The sequence below is a fragment of the Alosa sapidissima genome, chromosome 9 (genome assembly GCF_018492685.1).
Source record: "Alosa sapidissima isolate fAloSap1 chromosome 9, fAloSap1.pri, whole genome shotgun sequence".
Classification (NCBI taxonomy): Eukaryota; Metazoa; Chordata; class Actinopteri; order Clupeiformes; family Clupeidae; genus Alosa; species Alosa sapidissima.
Genome location: NC_055965.1, coordinates 38110038 through 38130053, shown reverse-complemented (window position 1 = coordinate 38130053; position 20016 = coordinate 38110038). Strand labels below are relative to the sequence as shown.

At 39.7% G+C, this 20016-nt stretch overlaps 1 protein-coding gene and 1 long non-coding RNA gene across 5 annotated transcripts; one reads left to right on the top strand and one right to left on the bottom strand.

Annotated features, from left to right (window-relative positions):
* Positions 1-4253: 4253 nt before the first annotated feature.
* LOC121718993 lies at positions 4254-12417 on the bottom strand. 3 transcript variants are annotated; one of them, XM_042104482.1, is made up of 2 exons: positions 12298-12417; positions 4254-5769 (listed from the first exon to the last, which is right to left on the bottom strand). In XM_042104482.1, exon 2 carries the CDS (start codon positions 5766-5768, stop codon positions 5160-5162), a length of 609 nt encoding a protein of 202 aa, XP_041960416.1. In that variant the 5' UTR covers position 5769; positions 12298-12417; the 3' UTR covers positions 4254-5159. The 3 variants fall into 3 exon arrangements, with proteins under 3 accessions (XP_041960416.1, XP_041960417.1, XP_041960418.1); XM_042104483.1 differs by lacking the exon at positions 12298-12417 and adding an exon at positions 10483-10968; XM_042104484.1 differs by lacking the exon at positions 12298-12417 and adding an exon at positions 9962-10311.
* Positions 10289-19265, top strand: LOC121719079. 2 transcript variants are annotated; one of them, XR_006034141.1, is made up of 4 exons: positions 10289-10357; positions 17498-17586; positions 18726-18955; positions 19052-19265. It is a non-coding gene; the product is annotated as an uncharacterized LOC121719079 (long non-coding RNA). The 2 variants fall into 2 exon arrangements; XR_006034142.1 differs by having other exon boundaries at positions 19036-19265.
* Positions 19266-20016: the final 751 nt, after the last annotated feature.

Sequence of the window (20016 nt, the reverse complement as noted above, 5' to 3'; positions counted from 1 at the left end):
GGGAGAATGACGACTGTCTTTAAACTGGCAGATAAAGTCGCTGCATTTAAAGCCAAGCTTGATTTGTGGGGACGACGAGTGGACCGGGGTGTATTTGATATGTTCCAAACAGTAGTGAGGGTTTTGGGAGAGATTGAGGCAGGGCCCTTTCTCTCGCAGCTGGTGCGCGATTACCTTGTTGCACTTTCAAATGAGTTTGAGCGTTAGCCTACTTCCCATCCTCCAAAGATCCACGGCAAACCAATGAGTGGGTCCGCAACCCATTTGTCAATATCCCGAATAGTCCTAACTTGTCAGCGCAGGAGGAAGAGCAGTTGATCGAAATTGCAAATGACGGTGGTCTTAAGAGTGTGTATAAGGAAACCTCTCTGGTGGGTTTTTGGATCAAAACCAAAGCAGAATATCCCGAGATAGCCGTAAAAGCGCTGAAAACGTTGCTACCATTTCCCACCACGTATCTATGCGAGGCCAGGTTTTCGGCAATGACTGCAACTAAGACCAAATTGTGCAATCGACTGGACATTTCAAACACACTGAGGGTGTCACTGTCTTCCATCACCCCCAGATGGAAGCTTCTTGTTGCAGGGAAACAAGCACAGGGCTCCCACTGATTATATTCGTAATGCACGTTTAGTTCCCATGTTTTGTTCCCATATTTTGTTAAGCATGTTCACACTTATAGATGTAGCTCCAAGTTGTTCTATATTCATAGTTCATATTGTTCAATTTTCACTTCTTCAAGTTCACGTTTCGTTACCTTCACTGTTCATACGTAACTGGAGCTAGTTCTTTTCAAGTAATGCATGCACAACACATATGGAACATGGAACCCCCGAACCCTCCCCCCCAAGCCCCCCACTGGTCCGTGAAAAACAAAATAGGAATCAAACCGGTCCATGGTACATAAAAGGTTGGGGACCCCATCAAAGAATTTATAACCACATGCTCTCATTGATTGTATGATTGCACTATTTGTGAGATGCAGGCATTGTACAACGGGGGCCCCATATCCAGTATTCACAGAATCATCACATATCCAGTTCATAACAACAATTAAATTAGATATATTCACCTACCAGAGTACAGAGCTTCATTACTTGAGTAAAAGTACAGATACCCTTTGCTAAATTTTACTCAAGTACAAGTAAAAGTACAACAGTCAGATGTCTACTTAAGTAAAAGTACTGAAGTACTTGTTTTTAAAAGTACTTGAGTACCAAGAGTACAAGAGTAGCCTACATTTTCTAAATATTGCATTACTACTGCCACAGTGCTTACATTTATGTACAGAAACGTCCTACATGGAGTTATGAAAAATGTTAATGTTAATACCTTGGAGAAGGTAAAAGGAATTGAAAGTGAAATCAAGTCATTTTCATCTTTTTACCATGTTGCCAGGGATGGGCAGTATTTCTAATACATGTATTTAAAATACATTTTTCAAATACAAAATACTATTTTGTAATTGAAACACTTGAAGCGAAAACTATCATTAACTTGTTCAGAAAATTGAAATAATCTGGCGAGGTGGGGCCACAGGTTGGCACATTCCCGGGATGGACCTGCTGCGTCTTCATCCATTGTTTCGTCCATGGTTTCGTCTCTTATCTAAATCTGACCATGGAGTTGACTTTGGCGGAAAGCTGAAGGTGATTGCTGATAGGCTGTCCCAATCAATGGCGCCTGCACAATCCAATCACGTTTGAGAGGGAAACAACAAATTGAGGGTTTCCGATTTTTCAGTTTTTTTTCTTAGAAGTAGTAACGGGTACTCACGGTTATGGATAGAAATGTAGTGGAGTAAAGAGTACAATATTTGCCTCTCAAATGTACTTGAGTAAAGTACAGATCCCTCAAAATTGTACTCAAGTACTGTACTCAAGTAAATGTACTCCGTTACTGTCCGGCTCTGTCACCTACAAATGAAACAGAGGGCGCTTGTTTTATTGAGCAGGTCTTGCATAGAAGCCATAATAAGGCCATATCTGTGTATTATTTGAAATTTTAGGCTATGGTATGTTTATTTTTTCTTCACACAGGATGTTAGTGTGCCGTGGGACATTTTAAGTGTCAAAAGTGTGCCGTGGCACAAAAAAGGTTGAAAAACACTGCTCTACTGAACTCTAACTCTGCACCCCAGAGACTAACCCTCTAACTCTGCACCCTAGAGACTAACTCTGTACCCCATAGACTAACCCTCTAACTCTGCACCCCAGAGACAACCAACCATCTAAGCCCCCCCAGCCCCTGCCCGATGCCTTCTTCCCTATCCCACCTATAGTGTGTATTTATTTACAACATACTGAAATTACACGTATACATAGCCTTATACACCTTAGCCTTAGCCTATACACATATTCTTACTACTCTTATAATGTTAATCTGCACTACAATGGTGCTGTCACCACAATGTACATAGTTGTACATACTGTACATACCTGTCTTTATTTTCATACTGAATATCTCTATTTATTCTGTTTTTCTTATATAATCCCTGCTGAAAAAAACAGCTAGAAACCAGCTCATGCTGTTAGCTGGTCTAGCTGGTCTTTGCTGGTTTACACTACTTCCAGTTCTTGTTAGCTGGTGTAGCTGGTTGGGCCACCAGCTGGATATGCATCTGAGGCAGCTGGTCATGCTGGGACACACACACACACACACACAGATACAGACACACAGATACACACACACACACACACACACAAACACACACACACAGATACAGACATCCTCAATATGTATGGTGTTTTTATTTTTTATGTTAATCTCTTCAATGGAAAGAAGTCTGACACACACACACACACAGAGGAGAGAGATCCTAAATGTGTTATGGTTTTCATCTTTTCTATGGAAAGAGATATGACCTTAACTTCCTGTTTTAATGGAAAGAGGTCTGACCTTAACTTCCTGTCCCAAATCCAGGGCTGTAGTTTGGATATTTAGCGCCCTCTCATGGTGAGACTCAAAAATATGGCCACAAAAGAGGAATCACTTTGGGTTCTATACAGTAGTGTGTGTGTGTGTGTTACGGTCCATAATAAACTCTAAACATGGATTAAGAGACCAAAGAGACGGATTATCAAAAAGAGGGGTAGTTTATTTTGTAACCCTCGCAAAAATGGTCAAAAGACCCAAAAGTGCCTGTGGGATAAGTGGTTGAGACTGGTTTCTCATGAGGTAGTTTGGATCAGAATGTTGAAGGTATTTATTGTATGAGGTAGACTGGATCAGCATGTTGAAGGTATTTATTGTATCACAAGCAAAACGGAAACAGCATACAGCAAACGGTAAAACAACACTTGAACCTCTGTGTCACCATGGAAACACCAAGGACTCAGCAACAGGCACTGTTAGTCCCCATACGGGTCCAGACAGATCTTTATAGACTATTAAAGGTGTAGTTAGTCTCCATACAGATCTTTATAGACTATTAAAGGTGTAGTTAGTCTCCATGCAGATCTTTATAGACTATTAAAGGTATAGTTAGTCTCCATACAGATCTTTATAGACTATTAAATGTGTAGTTAGTCTCCATACAGGTCCATACTAGGGATGTAACGGTGTGAAAATTTAACCTCACGGTTATAGTGACCAAAATTATCAAGGTTTTCGGTATTATCACGGTATTTCTAAAAGTGTGTTCAATATGTTCAGAAAGCACTGATAGGCCTACACAAGCTGAAATAGTTTCAAAAAGTATCCCGTTCACTTTTTTCTTCATGTTTAATTGGCTATGTGCTTATAGCTCAACTTACCCTACCATAACTTGGAGTTTGCTATTTCTGTTATTTGGATGCAATGAGTGAGACCAAAGTAAGTGTTCAAAATAAAACTTTGACTACTGTATTCTCCTGATAACGTGAGTGGAATGGATTTAATGTGGACGCGAACACAAAAAGACACGGAGTGGCTACATGATACAGTGCACATTTTGCGGTGAAAAAGTTCTGCCTTTTAAAATCAGGTGTAGCCTAATCCGAATCGTAGTTAAAACCATCAATTAGATAACAGAATCAGTAGGGTACCAGTTTTGTTCCATTGTACCAGGCCTACTGTATGTCAAAAGCAGGCTTGGGTGAAGCTGGGAAGGATTAAACACACGGTTTCCTCACCGCGGTAATCAACAGTGATAATCATGATATTTGAAATGAAAACGGTAATTATTGTAGTCAACATTTTTTTCGCGGTTTACCATTATACCGGTAATCGTTACATCCCTGGTCCATACAGATCTTTATAGACTATTAAAGGTGTAGTTAGTCTCCATACAGGTCCATACAGATCTTTATAGACTATTAAAGGTGTAGTTAGTCTCCATACAGATCTTTATAGACTATTAAAGGCATAGTTAGTCTCCATACAGATCTGTATAGACTATTAAAGGTATTGTTAGTCCCCATACAGGTCCAGACAGATCTTCATAGAATATTAATGGTGCTGTAAGCGATGTTGGGTAATGTCACTTCCGTTGCAGGCCACACATTGATAAAGTATTGTAAGCCGCGGGCCACACATTAATAAAGTATTGTAAGACGCAGGCCACACATTGATAAAGTATCCTAAGCTGCAGGTCACACATTGATAAAGTATTGTAAGCCACGGGCTACACAGGAAAAGCTAAACTCATATAGTACTCAATTAGAGTGTTTAGGCATCCTGTCATTTGCGTGACATGTAACATTCTCATTAAGCATCGAAACAAAACAGAAATGATATGCTAAGGAAAATGTTGATAAACACATTGCTACTTGCCTATGTTACTTACATACTGTAATTTCAGTTAACATTGTAAAACAGAAACGATAGGCTAAGGAAAATGTTGATAAACACATTGCTCTTGCCTACTGTATGTTACTTACATACTGTAATTTCAGTTAATATTGTAGAACAAATGTAGTAAAGACCGGTTTCAGGTGCATAGCGAACTCAGAGGACAAGCAAGCCCAGAGCCCATATGAAGCATGCAAGAAAATAAGCTGCTCTGTCTTCAAAGCCTAATAGGCTAGACATTTGGATACGAAGCATGCATTTTGCAGTTTCAAAGTTATGGCACAAATTTTATTTTCATGCTCGAGGAAAAAGAATACTAGTTTTTCTACAATATTAAAAATACTACAGTTGTTGTTGAATGTTCAAACCCTTTTACAGTGTTTGAAATATCATGTTTTTCTAGTTACATCAGTCGTATTATTTCCGAACATAAATATCACATTTCTCATCGTTTCAGCCATCTCCTTTTGCTTCTCTTTCTCGATCTCTTTCTCCTCCTCAGTCAGGAAAGTAATATCGATGACCATCTCCGAGCTCTCGGCCCAGCGGTGCGTAGCCTTGAGGTACAGGTCGTTCCTCGTCCACTCGTGCCTCCCGCTGCTCTTCACATTGTAATCAACATAGCAGTAGAGCTCCGAGTAGGCGCTAGAATCACCAATCGTGCTTTTGATAAGAGTCACACTCTCCCGCACTTCAGACAACGACATGCCAAACCTCGCCGCTATCTGAGTGTCCGCCTCCGCTTGGTCCGATGCGAGGACGGTTATTTCGTCGCCGATTTTACAGTCTGAGATCCGTTCGGAAGCCCTGTACGTCCACTGGCTGTCAGATGCGGTCTTCTTGAAGACGACTCGGCCTCCACACCCCACTACCGCACCACCACTCTTCTCCAGGCAGAGCGTGCTGGCGGTCGAGTCCACCACCTTTCCGTGCTCCAGGTAAGGGATGTCATGCTCCAGACTGGTGGGGTGGTGAATGCTAAGGGCAGCGTTTCCCATTCTGTAAAAAACACAATGGTCGAATATGACAGATCTATGAAGGGTTCAAATTCACCTTTACATGTCTGTTTTTAGAGAATACACACATCTTGTCTGCAACTTAGCAGAGACAATGCACACATGCCGATATACACATACCGCACCTGTCAGGCTAACTATCAGAGCTACGTTTTCACACTGAGGAAACACAATGTCCTCACACTACCAGGGTCTGGTGTCAACGAGGCTATGCACACTGCAAAAACTGCTTATCTAACAAAATCTAACCAAGTGTTATTAATCTTATATCAAGATAAAAAAAAAACTAGTTGGTATTGTTTTCAGTATGAAGAGACTTACCTAGCGCTTTCTTGTGAAATCATTTGACTTAATTTTAAAAAAAAATTGACTTATTTTAAGACATCTCATCTTGAAAACAAGCAAATTTGTCTGCCAGTGCGTTAAGCAAATTTGTCCTAAAAACAAGCAAATTTGTCTGCCAGTGCGTTAAGCAAATTTGTCCTAAAAACAAGCAAATTTGTCTGCCAGTGCATTGAGCAAATTTGTCTTGATAAGACTCCTTAAAATAAGTTAAAGTCTTCTTAAATTAAGTCAAAATGATCTTTTGAGAGGGCGCTAGGTAAGTCTTTTCATACTAAAAACAATACCAAATAGATTTTTTAATCTTAATATAAGATCAATATGTGATGAGCCTACATTTACATTTTATTTCTATATTGTTTTGTTTTATTTATATGATTCTGTATTTTATTTTGTCATAAGGTCATCTATTTGTTTGATTAAGTACATTGCAATAACATGAGAATTGTACTATACAGTGGTAAAGATATTATCAATGTTTCATTCTCTCATGCTTTGTCTGCATAGAGAGCAGAGTTTAGAACATAGAAAAGAGTTCATGAACAGGTCAACGAGTTCAGATACAGTTTAATGACTAGTGATCATCTCAGCATGCTTTGTGATTGGTTCTTCTTGATTACACGCGATAGCGCGCAAATTCTGTTCGGAATTTCGTTATCGCGAAGGACATAATCGGACCTTATATCGTCTCACTTTTGGATCCCTTTCTTGGCACATATCTCGTGGACTTTCTCGGGAATGGATGCCATACCGTTTGGATGTTTTCCAGGACTTTTGCACCGTCGAACTTTTGGGACAGTGACAGAGACACTGCGTGCGTGCGTGTGTGTGCGGTAGGCTAGCTGAGATGGCCATGCCTACAAGGACAGTGAGTCACCATGCTACTGTGGTAATGTTAACCTGTTTTTAAGGGATTTGAATGTGAAACTTTTTGTTTAAGACCTAGGCAAAAATGACTGTGATATGGTGAACTGTACATTTATTTTGAATGGGTTTACAGATAAATGATTGAAACGTATCCATGACTCCATGTCTGCATTTGCTGCCATCCTATATGTAACAAATAACACTTGGTTAGAATTCATTTTTTACAGTGCAGTTGATATGTTGGTGGCCAGCCGGGGCCTACTGGTTAGCACTTCGGACCTGTAACCGGAGGGTTGCCGGTTCGAACCCCAACCAGTAGGCATGGCTGAAGTGCCCTTGAGCAAGGCACCTTACTGCTCCCCGAGCGCCGCTGTTGATGCAGGCTAGGGCTTTGACTCCGAACTTCGTTTCTCGAATATAATTCGATTATTTTAAAAATTAAAGATATTCGAACGAATTTTAGGGATCTCTTAATATTCGAACCTGTAGCCTATGGAGATAATTTCTATAAATGTATTTGGCTGTAGGCTAAACGTTGTTTTCAATTCAGATTCCGAGGTTTTTTTCACGCCTGGTGAAGTAAAATTGCAAGCTCATTAGCAAGGCTATTATTGGTCATCTGGGCTCCTGTAGGTGATGTTAGCATCCTGGCTGGTTCGCGCTTAGTGACACATAGACACTTTTATTTTAAACTTAACCTTCCTCTGATTTTAATCACCTCAGTTATCAATCAAAGCAAACAGGGAAAAGAAATGGCAACACAATCATGAAAAACACTCAAATAAATAAATGTGCAGATAAGTCTGAATGAAAAGCAGCACTGGTTGAAGCCTGGAAATACTGTAAACAAAGTAGGCTAACGTTAGCTTAATTTGCTAGTTTATCATAGTCTGGTTAGACTGTTCAGTTTCCCTATGTGTGTTTAAGTTTCAAATGAATACTTTTTCTCCTTGGGACAGGCCCGTTTGAGTCTTGGAAAATACTTTTCCATTTGCATCGGGATTGAGATGATTAGAACTCAGCAGTTAATTTTAATGCAACAGTTTTGAACAAATTCGTGGAGCGTGCTAATGATGCTAACCGGATTTAATAGCAATTTAGCCAGTCATCTTACACGATTAATGTTTGGATTACATGCGCATGCTGAGGAGGGATGCGCCTGTTGAGAGGGAGAGAGAAAGTGCACGGGGCAAGGAGAGTCTGTGTTGAGGTAGGCCTACTTCTATCGCCTACTCTAGTAGTTTGACATACACTACAAAAATTAATTCTAACCAAGTGTTATTGATCTTATATTAAGATTAAAAAATCTAATTTTAAATCTAAAATCTAGTTTTTAGTATGAAAAGACTTACCTAGCGCCCTCTCAAAAGATCATTTTGACTTAATTTAAGAAGACTTTTAACTTATTTTAAGGAGTCTTATCAAGACAAATAAGCTCAACGCACTGGCAGACAAATTTGCTTGTTTTTAGGACAAATTTGCTTGTTTTCAAGATAAGATGTCTTAAAATAAGTGAATTATTTTTTGAAATTAAGTCAAATGATTTCACAAGAAAGCGCTAGGTAAGTCTCTTTATACTGAAAACTATACCAACTAGTTTTTCTTATCTTGATATAAGATTAATAACACTTTGTTAGATTTTGTTAAATAAGCAGATATATTTAGCCTATTTATTTATGGTCAACGTAAGGCAGGAGGTGTGTGTTGCTTTTAATTATGAATGTTCTATCGAACGTATTTTTTATTGATATCGATTACATGCCTATTGCGATACATATCGCTATCGTTTTATCGCCCGGCCCTATGCTCAATAATAACAATTTTAACACACGCATAAATACTCAGCCTTTCGTGCACGTAGTCTATTGACATTGACTGATACACTGCCCTCTGGTGGACAGAACATATAGAACTTAAGTTTGATACCAATATCGGTCTTACTGAAGACATTTAATGGTTAAAATATTATTAATACATATTCGAATATATTCGAATTTTAATATTAATAAACAAACGAACTTCGAATATGATTTTTGGGCAAAAGTCAAAGCCCTAATGCAGGCAGCTCACTGCGCCGGGATTAGTGTGTGCGTCACCTCACTGTGTGTACACTGTGTGCTGTGTGTGTTTCACTAATTCACGGATTGGGATAAATGCAGAGACCAAATTTCCCTCATGGAATCAAAAGAGTATACTTAGTATAGTATATTAGTAGTAGTATAGTATACTATGCAGTCAATATTATTCAGACTCAACGAGGGTATGCAGTCGATATTATTCAGACTCAACGAGGCTATGCAGTTGATATTATTCAGACTGGTGTCAACAAGGCTATGCAGTTGATATTATTCAGACTCAACGAGGCTATGCAGTTGATATTATTCAGACTTAACGAGGCTATGCAGTCAATATTATTCAGACTGGTGTCAACGAGGCTATGCAGTTGATATTATTCAGATTGGTGTTAACGAGGCTATGCAGTTGATATTATTCAGACTCAACGAGGCAGTAGTGGCATAATTTTGTCATTGTCCTTTTTTCAAGTTTGTATTGGCGAGCACTGCGTCCATAGATGTCTGGCACACTGACACAACAAATTATATGTTTGATAATGTTTTATTATATAATAGGGTAGACTAGGCTTTAATTTGTAAAATTGGTTTGAAATGTTTTAACCTGCAGCCTAGGCTACTTACAGATTGTGGCATTGTGCTAGTGTGTTTAACCAACCAATACAATTGTATGAACAGTGTTCACATTAGGCTACATGTTCAACTGTACCCTGTAGACACAGACTACTGATCAGGCCACTGAACGTTTCATACAAGGTAGCATACCATGTCAAACACTGCTTTTGTCTCTGAACTCAACAAAACACACCAGCCCAGTTTAGAAGCATTTAATTCAACTATTTAGTTATTCACATTAGCCTTGCTATACTGATAAAGTATGCCTATTTGCTTCACCTTGTGTCGATCTAGATGGCTCTTTGCACGTATTCTTCATCAAATGAACTCGTTATGTCTATATGTCTGTCCAATATCGCTAAACGTCTTTTCTGACAGAAGTCTGACATCAATAAGCATCTCTCCTCGCCGGGCTCACATTCCAACTCTCTTCGCGTTGCGTCCGCGGCAACAATTAGCTTCCACTGTATGCATAGGGCCTGCATTCACATATTCGTTGCTGGATCAGACACGTTTTTAATGGGGCTGACAACACATCAAGATGCATTCGCGTCTGCGCGTGATTTGTAAACTCAGTTGTAACCACTCCCCCCAAATATTTTCTTATCAGATCTGCGCGAACCACGTAGGCCAAGTCTCCCATTTTGGATTCAAAACGGCGATTTTGGCCGAAAGGTGAGGAGTTTTCATGCCTGTAACAACAAACTCAGCTGCACTGCTGCAAGTAGCCTACAAAGTTGACTGTAATATGCTTCGCCATATTTAACGAACCAGCTAGCTTTGTGATAACAAAATCTTACCTTTTATTTGTTTAGTCCCCTTAAAGTTATCCACATATCAAACGATTAAATCCAGTTATGGAGCAATTGTTTTGGGGAAGCAGTCGCACTATATCCACTTGTGCTGCCCTTTTTAAAGTAAAACAACACTTTGAGCCATAGCCAAATGGGCATTGCGCATACAACGCTATGGTGACATGATAGGAAAGCTAAATGCCCAAGAAACGTCACGTCATAAAAGTTGTTCAAACCAGAGAGAATTGGCACTGTCTGGTTACTTCCTGTTTCTAGACTGGATGCAGTTCCTCCTCAGATTTCATGTGAGGGCGCTGCATACCGAGGTGAAGTTAGTTTGATATTCGGATATTCGACAGATATTCATTTTTTTTAATGCGGCCGGTTTCACCCCGTGTTTGCAGACAGTGTACAAACAGATGGCCCGTCTACTTGCTCCCAGCCGACCTACTTAGGGACCGTCTGTAAAGTACCTTCTGAATTACCTTTATAGTATTGTTTTGTCAATAGCTTTGACATCATGTGACCTAGTGACTCCAAACCAATGCAGAATAGTTATCCTATATGGGACTCATCAGACACACCTCTTCTTTTAGTCACTGTAAGCACACTATATTTTATATGAATATTTTAAAGAAAATACATTATTTCCTATATGAATGGTCTTCTTTTTTCCAATACCTTCCAAGCCATGTGACCTAGTGACTCCATACCAATGCAGAATCGTTATCCTATGATTCCAATATAGAATAATTATCCTATTATACCAAACTAATGCAGAATAGTTATCATATATGGGACTAATCAGACACACCTGAAATTAATATGATTTTTTGCACATACTATTTTAATTAATTTCTTTACAAAAAAAAACAATTTGTTTCCAATGGAAACTGCTTTTTGCTCAATACCTTCCATACACTGGGTCCTAGACATCACAGATCAACATAGAACCAATGGAACTGCAACCAATTCCGATACAATGGGGCTTAATAGGAAGTGCCAAGGCTCTCCGTAGAAGGGCTCTGTACAAACGCAAAAACTTATTGCCAGTTTGTTCACGGTGTAGCCTAGTGCTGCCTAATTAAAATGGGATAGGCAAGGTTCATCTTATATTAGGCTATTACGGTGTGGCACTTTTATTGGGCATTAGCCACTTTTAAATTATTTGATAAGGAACTCATTTAAAAAAAATAAGCGGCAAAAGCTGTCGATATAGTCGATACAGTATATAAATAGCCTAGGCTATTAATACTATTACTTTATTACTATTACTGTTATTATTATTAGTAGTAGTAGTATTTATTAGTATATTAATAGTCTATAGTGCTGTAACGACACTGCTGTTATTATTAATTGTTAAAGTTGCTCTAAGCGATGCTGGGTAACATCACTTCTGTTGACTTTCAAACAAAACAGAGAGCTAGCTCGCTACTTCCTCCCCCTCCCTCCCATGCTGCTCCCGTGCAATTGAAACTCTCCTAAACGCGCATCTTGTCTGTGATTTGCTAGAACAGTTTTGTTATGTTTTTATGGGCTAGGTTTGCCCAGGTTGTTTTTGTTGCCGTTTCTGGAGCCTGGGCTGTCATTAGCCTAAAAACCGCGTGGCATCTCTTAGAGTGCCTTTGACTTCCGAGAACTATTTGAGGCTTCCATGAGCCGCCATTATTGGAATCAAATGGAACATTAGCGTCATTGGAGTTGTCGCAACTCTCTATCTATAAGCCTCTGGATTCAACATGGACTTTAAGAACCTCAAGAACAGAATCTTTTGTTAGAATGTTCAAAACTCCCTGCTGAAGTTTTTAAGATCAATTTTACCTCCAATGCTGCGCGCTTCACTCTGCCTTCTTCAGCTCCCTGCTGGTCTGACTGTCTGAGGCTAGCACGGGTGTGTGTGTGTGTGTGTGTGTGTGTCTGAGGCAAGCATAGGCTTGTGTGTGTGTGTGTGTGTGTGTGTCTGAGACAAGCACGGGTGTGTGTGTGTGTGTCTGAGGCAAGCATGGGCTTGTGTGTGTGTGTGTGTGTGTGTGTGTGTGTGTTAGAGTGTGTGTGTGTGCCTGAGGCAAGCATAGGCTTGTGTGTGTGTGTGTCTGTGAAAAGCCAGGCAAATAACAAAGAGGAATGCACCACACCTCTTGCTCAACTAGTTTATCCACACAGCTGCACATTAAGGAGTGTGTGTGTGTGTGTGTGTGTGTGTGTACGTGTGTGCCTGAGAGATAGCCAGATCATGCAGCCAGTGGTATATACACTGCAAAAAAGAAAATCTAACAAAGTGTTATTAATTAAGTGTTATTAAGTGTTATTACTATTTAAGCAGTGGTTGGGTTAACATTGGGTTGTTTTAACTCATTGTTTTTAACCCATTGGATTGTTTATAACCCATGGTTTTTGAGTGGAAGTCAAATGATTTTACGAGAAAGTGTGAGGTAAGTCTTCATACTAAAAACAGTAGCAAATAGATTTTTTGATCTTGATATAAGATTAATAACACTTGATTAGATTTTAAAACAGTAGCAAATAGATTTTTTAATCTTGATATAACATTTGGTTAGATTTTAAAACAGTAGCAAATAGATTTTTTGATCTTGATATAAGATTAATAACACTTGGTTAGATTTTAAAACAGTAGCCAATAGATTTTTTGAACTTGATATGAGATTAATAACACTTGGTTTGATATAAGATTAATACAACTTGGTTAGATTTTAAAACAGTAGCAAATAGATTTTTTGATCTTGATATAAGATTAATAACACTTGATATGATATTAATAACACTTGGTTAGATTTGATTAGATACGTAGCAGTGTGGCCACTTATGAACTCTCTCTCTGCACAGGTAGAGTGTGCACTCGAAAAGGGGGAAATGTCACCATCTAGTGGCAATAACATAAAATGTCAAAGAGCCCTGCTTTGTTCCTGAAGGACCCGTCTCGGAGGTCCGGCTTTACCAAGAAAGCATCTGTAGCATGAGTCCAATACACTATTATATATTATTATGTATGTGTATGATATGGACTTGTGTCTGCAATAAAGCTTATATATACATTAGGGCTGCGGCTCTTAAAGGAGAATTCCGGTGTGATATTGACCTAAAGTGTATTGAAACATGATACCGAGTGTGAACGTATGTCTCATAGCCCATCTCGACTTGTCCCCTGCACTCCAAAATCTGGCGCTAGTTAGCCGATGCTACCAACAACTTTTTCAGTAGTGGTGCTTCGGCATCGGGCTAGCCATGCAAATAAATCACTGTTTTACACCCATTTACGAGGCTCAATGTATCTCCACACTTCATTGGTAGACTTCCTAGGGCCCTGACATTTAAAACGAGACATTGAGAACTTTGAAAAAGCACTGGTAGTTTACTTACAAGACGATTTATACAGACAGTATCTTCACGAAGTTTAACGTTTGCAGCCATCTTGAATTTAGTCACGATAAGTCGAGCAACGAGTAAGAATGAACAGGTATGATAAGGGATCAGATTCCAAAAATAATTCAGTGGAAATGCATGGATTCCAGTTTCTTCCAGTAGCAGCAATGATGTGTATCTCTACTGTCACTCAAGTACAGGATTTGACCATGTGTATCTCTACTGTCACTCAAGTACAGGATTTGTGTACTTCATCCACCACTGATTAGCTGACACACATGCTGCACTACCACGAAGCATTTAATTTAATTAACGTTAGCATACCAACCGTCTGCTAACGTTGACCTAGCCAGCTGTTGGTATGCTAATTTTAGTTCGTTGTAAAGGTTTGTTTTGTTTCCGTTCAGCAGTTCATACCCAGTGAACACAGAACTATGTTTTTAAGAGTCTGTCTTTGTGTAGATTTAACATTAACATGAGCAGTAATTATAAGTTAATGTTAGCTAACGTTAGCTGGCTTGAATGACACAATTCTTAACCTGCTTAGGCTGAACGAAATTGGCAGGCAGAATATCCATTCATATTACGAAGGGTATCTCTTTGTGTACTTTTAAAATCCGTCTGAATAATAATAAAAAAAAGTTAAAAGCAGATACATACCTTCCAAAATCGCCTGATTTCCACTGCATGTTGACAGCTGCTGGACTGCATGGACGGTTGAAAGAATAACTATTTCCCCCGAACTCTCAAATAACTATGCAGCTGTGTTAAAGTTACCCTGGTGCTGAGTAGTGTACTTACGTCAGATGGGGGAGAGGAGGGGCGCTGTCCTAAACTATCAACCCAACAAGCTGGGTTACAGAAAATAACCCAACATGAGTAAAAACAAGTTATGGTTGAGATAATAACCCAGCATTTTTAGGAGTGTATCATTGAACCGCGACCGAAAGAAAAAGAAACTAAACATTTCCCAGAATTGGAAACATTTCTTAATTTATTGTTATCAAATAAAGAGGCATAGCATTAGGGGGTAGTGGTGTGAGCGTTCATTCTTGTGTGTGCGCATCTGTGTAAGTTAAAACAGTCACCAATGGAGATAACGTGGGTAGCAGCCAGTAGCGGCTCCTGGGTTGACAAATAGGTGGGGCAGAGTCTGATGATCGGGGTTGCAGAGCGGGAGTAAAAGTGAAGACGAGGCGTCGGGAGAAGAAGTGGAGACACAAGCCCTCAGTTCCATCGATTGTGATGGGAAACGTGAACTCACTGGCTAATAAGACTGACCAACTGGATGCCCTGGTAAGAAACCAGAAGTTGTACAGGGAATGTAGTTTGTTATGCTTTACGGAGACGTGGCTAACAAGCCATATCCCCACTTCTAACGTTGAGCTGCCTGGCTTCAGTGTAGCTCGTTTGGACAGAGACTCTAAACTTTCTGGCAAAAAGAAGGGAGGCGGACTGGTGCTGTACATTAACAATAGATGGTGCAATCCCGGAAATGTACAGTGGGTCCCCGTTAAGTTTGGACGGGTTCCTTCATGAATCACGCACCCCATTTTCTCAGCAGAAATGGCACAAACTGCAGTTGACACAAACAACCACAAGGTGTCACTTGGGTGCCACTACTATTTTTGATGCGACTGACTTACTGCTTCCATGACGCAGCGGGGGCACGGGAACTTAAATTGATCACGGTAGTTTAAGCTTACACTTGACAAAACATTCTAATATGAAAATGTAGATGCAATTGTTGTAAAATGGTGCAGCTCCTTTAAGAAAGCACCGTGTGCAGGGATGGAGAGAGAGAAAGCGAGAGGGGATAGGCCTACAGTATATATGTTAGAACTTAGCGTGTGGAAAAAGTATGTGCTGTTGAGACTGGAGCGAGTCCTATTCAAAATAATGCAAAAAAAAGCAATTATCCTCATTCATTGCAACCAAAGCATGCCTGCTTGCCGACGTTCAAACGAAAAATATATCAAAGCACCTTTTGCGTTTGAATGTAGCACGAAAAAATGTTTAAACAGCTGGACAAATGATTTAGCTAATTGATTATATAACCTGTACACCAGCAATTGTTGAACATTTACCTGTACAAGTACATTGACAGTAGCCCAGCCTAACAGCATGTTGTAGGCCTACTGTAGAAATTTCACTTAAATTGCAACCGCAACATGCCTGCTTGCCAACATTCAAACGACAACGAAAAAGATAATAAAACAACAAGAGGGTTGAGTCTGAATGACACTGAGTTTTTAGACACTGAGTTTTTGTAGTTAAGAAATATTTTCGTATAAAAAAATGGTCATTCTTCAATCTCCTTCACTGACGCCTATGGGAAAGGCTTAACGTCCCAAAACAACGATCAATGATCATCAAATTTCTCTCTCACATTGCTCCTCATAACCATCTATAAAAAAGTGTAACTCTATTTGGTGTAATTCTATTTTTAACCTGAAGGACCTTGTGAACATGTTTATTACTAAACTTTCTGTCCATTATATCTATTTCATTCAAAACTAGCTTATGTTGTATTATATAATCTCCTCCAAAAGATAGATGATTCTTTATCAATTGGATTAATCCTTTTGGAATAGCCTTTATAAGCAAGCTAAATTCCCTAAACGGGACGGGGAAGTTATGATGTGACATAAATTGTTCGTAAGTCAGAACTGCACCAGATCTGTCAAATAAAGAGATAACATTGTAGATTCCATGATCATACCATTTAGAGAAAAATATGGACTTGTTTTTAATTAGAATGTTAGCATTATTCCAAATAAGTGTTTTATGAGGTGAAAAATTGTGGCTATAGCATAGTTTCCAGGCTAGAAGGCATTGCGGATGAAATTTAGATAGCTTAAGGGGAATCTTGGAGGGGAGATAAATAATTACATTTTAAAATAAAACAAAGGCCACCAACTTGGTTAAATATGTGACTCGGAATAAAAAACCATAAAGAGTTGAAATTAAATAAACATCTCTTGATCCAACCAATTCTAAAAGAGTTAACAGTATCTGTGAAATCCAAAACATCTAAACCACCCTGGGCTTTGCAGTCTGAAAGTATCTCTTTCTTTAGTTTGTGGGGTTTATTTTTCCAAATAAAGTCAAGAAAAATAGTATTGATTTCTTTTAAAGTTTTATCATTAATGAATAAAGAGAGGGCAGGATAGACAAAATGTGACAGTCCATCTGCCTTAGATAATAGAGTTCTGCCAAATATACTTAGGTCTCTCTGTAACCAAGAGTTAAAGATACTTTTTGACTTAAAAAATGTAATTGTTGCCTGTCTATTATATTCTTAGTTATACTAATTCCTAAATATTTAACAGTGTGTTTTACTGGGATGTTGTTTATGATTGTGTTATTACATGAGTGTAAAGGTAAAATTTCACATTTAGAGACATTCAAATTTAGACCAAGGAAACTGATTGTGTTGTTGCAGAGGAAATCAGTGACGTTCTGTCAGAGTTTGGCATATCTGATAAAATTGTAGCAGTCACTGTAGATAATGCTGCCAACATGGATGTGGCTATTAAGCGCCTGCGATTTGTGAAACTGTGCTGTTTCGCCCATACACTTAAAGTCTATAATTTCACAAAGTCTATAATTTCACAAAGTCTATACTCCCTAAATTCAGTGAGTCAGTGGGTGGCCAAGGTCCGAACCATTGTTGTGTGGATGAAAAGGTGCTCGAGGTGGTTCTCGGAGAGAAGCAAGAACTTCTATGTAAGACACACGACATTCACTTTAGTTCATTGTTGTGCACTGACACGTAATGACTTGATATGTCTGATCTGTCTTATTGTTATGTATGAGCTCGGCAGAGTAGTACTACAGTATTTTAATCCAATTTTACAAAAGTATTGTTTGTGTCCTAGGATGAAAAGCATCTGTTACATGATTTAAAATTGTTTTTATCATACAATTTTACACTCACTTATACTTGATGTGAGAACACGTTGGAACTCTCTGTACCTAATGCTGGAGAGATTCACAGAGCAGTACCCTGCAATTCAAGCAGCCAGCTTGGAGAAAAAATATGGATAGGGACAGGTAGACAGACATATGGATAGGGACAGGTAGACAGACATCCCAAGTCTCCCGGAAGTTCCGTCAGTCTCCCGCATATTGATAGCGGCTCCGCTGACGCCCGCAAATTAGATCAAATCTCCCGGAATCTAGAGTGAGCGATCAAGAGCGCGAGTTTTCAGTGTAGGCGGGCTTTTATCTCTTTTCTCCCGAACTTAACTAATCAGTTCAGTGTATAGGAACAGGAGCGTCATGGCAGAGTCAGTGCCTCAAAAAAAGGAAAATGTAAGATTTCAAAGTGTAGGCTACCCTTGTTTCATAAGAGTAAAACATAATGATAGGCCTAGTCTTGCACGCTGCACTGTTTGTAACAGTGACTTTAGCATTGCCCATGGGGGGTTAAATGATTGCAAAAGACATGTTGAGGTGAGTTTAACAAGTGTCAATTTATGTGCATATTATTCAGGCCTATAGCCTTTGGGCTTGTAGCCTGGCTAGTTGCCAAGGCTACAAGACCAAACTACCAAAATCTACATATGTTCAAAATTTCTATCTATAGGCCTTCCTTATTTGGTGTAGCCTAACTAGACGTTATATATTAATCTTAAGTAGGCTAACGTTTTTAGGGGGAGGAAAATGACCTGAAATGACTTTTTGCGGGTTGGGATGTCTGGGTAGAGGTAAAATACCAGTACACACAAAATTCTAATTCAAAGAACAGTATTAGAGTGAATGTGAACGCTAATGTAGGGAGTGCATATGTTAGATGTTTTGTTAAGGAAAAAAGAGAGTATTTCTAACTCCAATCTATGTGTTCTTAATTCTTTTTCATACAGACTTGCTCGGCTAACTGAGGAGGATTTTAGGAAAGCTGAAGACTTCATTAACCTGATGAAGGTGCTCTACACCTCAACACTGTGTATCCTCCGAAAAGAGTCCCACATGCAGACAGATTCTGCCTATCCTCAAAAAGCTTGAGGCACACCTGGCTGTAAAAGAGGGAGACACAGTCTTTGTGTCAAACCTTAAAAAACAGGTTTGGGCAAACCTATCCAAGCGCTACCAGGTAAGTGACTGTGGCAGTGCACCTGGAAAGAAATTGTTGTAGAATAGAAATATCCTGTGGCTTGCTAAAAACATTTAAAGAACATGTGTTTTGCAGAATGATGAGATCGGGAACTTTCTCCAAGTGGCCACTGCGTTGGATCCACGCTTTAAACATAAATTGGATGATGACACCATCTGCCTCTCTTGGGGCAGCCGTGGCCTACTGGTTAGCACTCTGGACTTGTAACCGGAGGGTTGCCGGTTCGAACCCCGACCAGTAGGCACGACTGAAGTGCCCTTGAGCAAGGCACCTAACCCCTCACTGCTCCCCGAGCGCCGCTGTTGATGCAGGCAGCTCACTGCGCCGGGATTAGTGTGTGCTTCACCTCACTGTGTGTTCCCTGTGTGCTGAGTGTGTTTCATTCCATCTGCCTGCCACCCAAACCCTCCTGTATATCCATCCTCATCCCAACACTCCCCCACCCGCTCAAACTTCCCAGGATCCCCTGCATACCCATCACCATCCCCACCCCAGCACATGATTTTCCCTGCAAGAATGGAAGGACTGCTGCCAGTAGCCCTGCAACTTGTTAGTAGCCCAAGACCTTCAACTGTATACCCATCAACATCCCACCTTGTTGGTAGACCAAGACCTTCAACTGTGCGGTTTTTTAGTACCCCAAGACCCTTAGCACCAAAGGTGCGCATGGCACCTTCACGGCCTCCCTCTTTCCACTCAGAAGGATCTCTTAAGCAGCAACAACCTCTTAGTTCATATTGTCAGCTGGCATATAGCAGCTGCAGTGGACAATTATTTGAATATGATGATGATGATGACTGTATGGTATGATATTCTCAGGGTCCCTGAAATATAAATGGTACTGACAGTAGTTTTGAGAACATGCCAGGACCCAGTAAGCCCATGACATTCTCTATTCCTGTATTGACAAGAAATAGAACACAAATGCATCGAGCTTATAGGGTAAACCAGTCTAATCTCCTACCCGTACCAATTCAACCTCAGATTTCCCCCATGGACCATTTTTCCCCAACACTTACAGCAAAACTAGCACTCCTAAA

What these genes read in the sequence shown, in the direction of transcription:
- LOC121718993 (XM_042104482.1), bottom strand. Translation starts at nt 5,768, where the DNA reads ATGGGAAACGCTGCCCTTAGCATTCACCACCCCACCAGTCTGGAGCAT.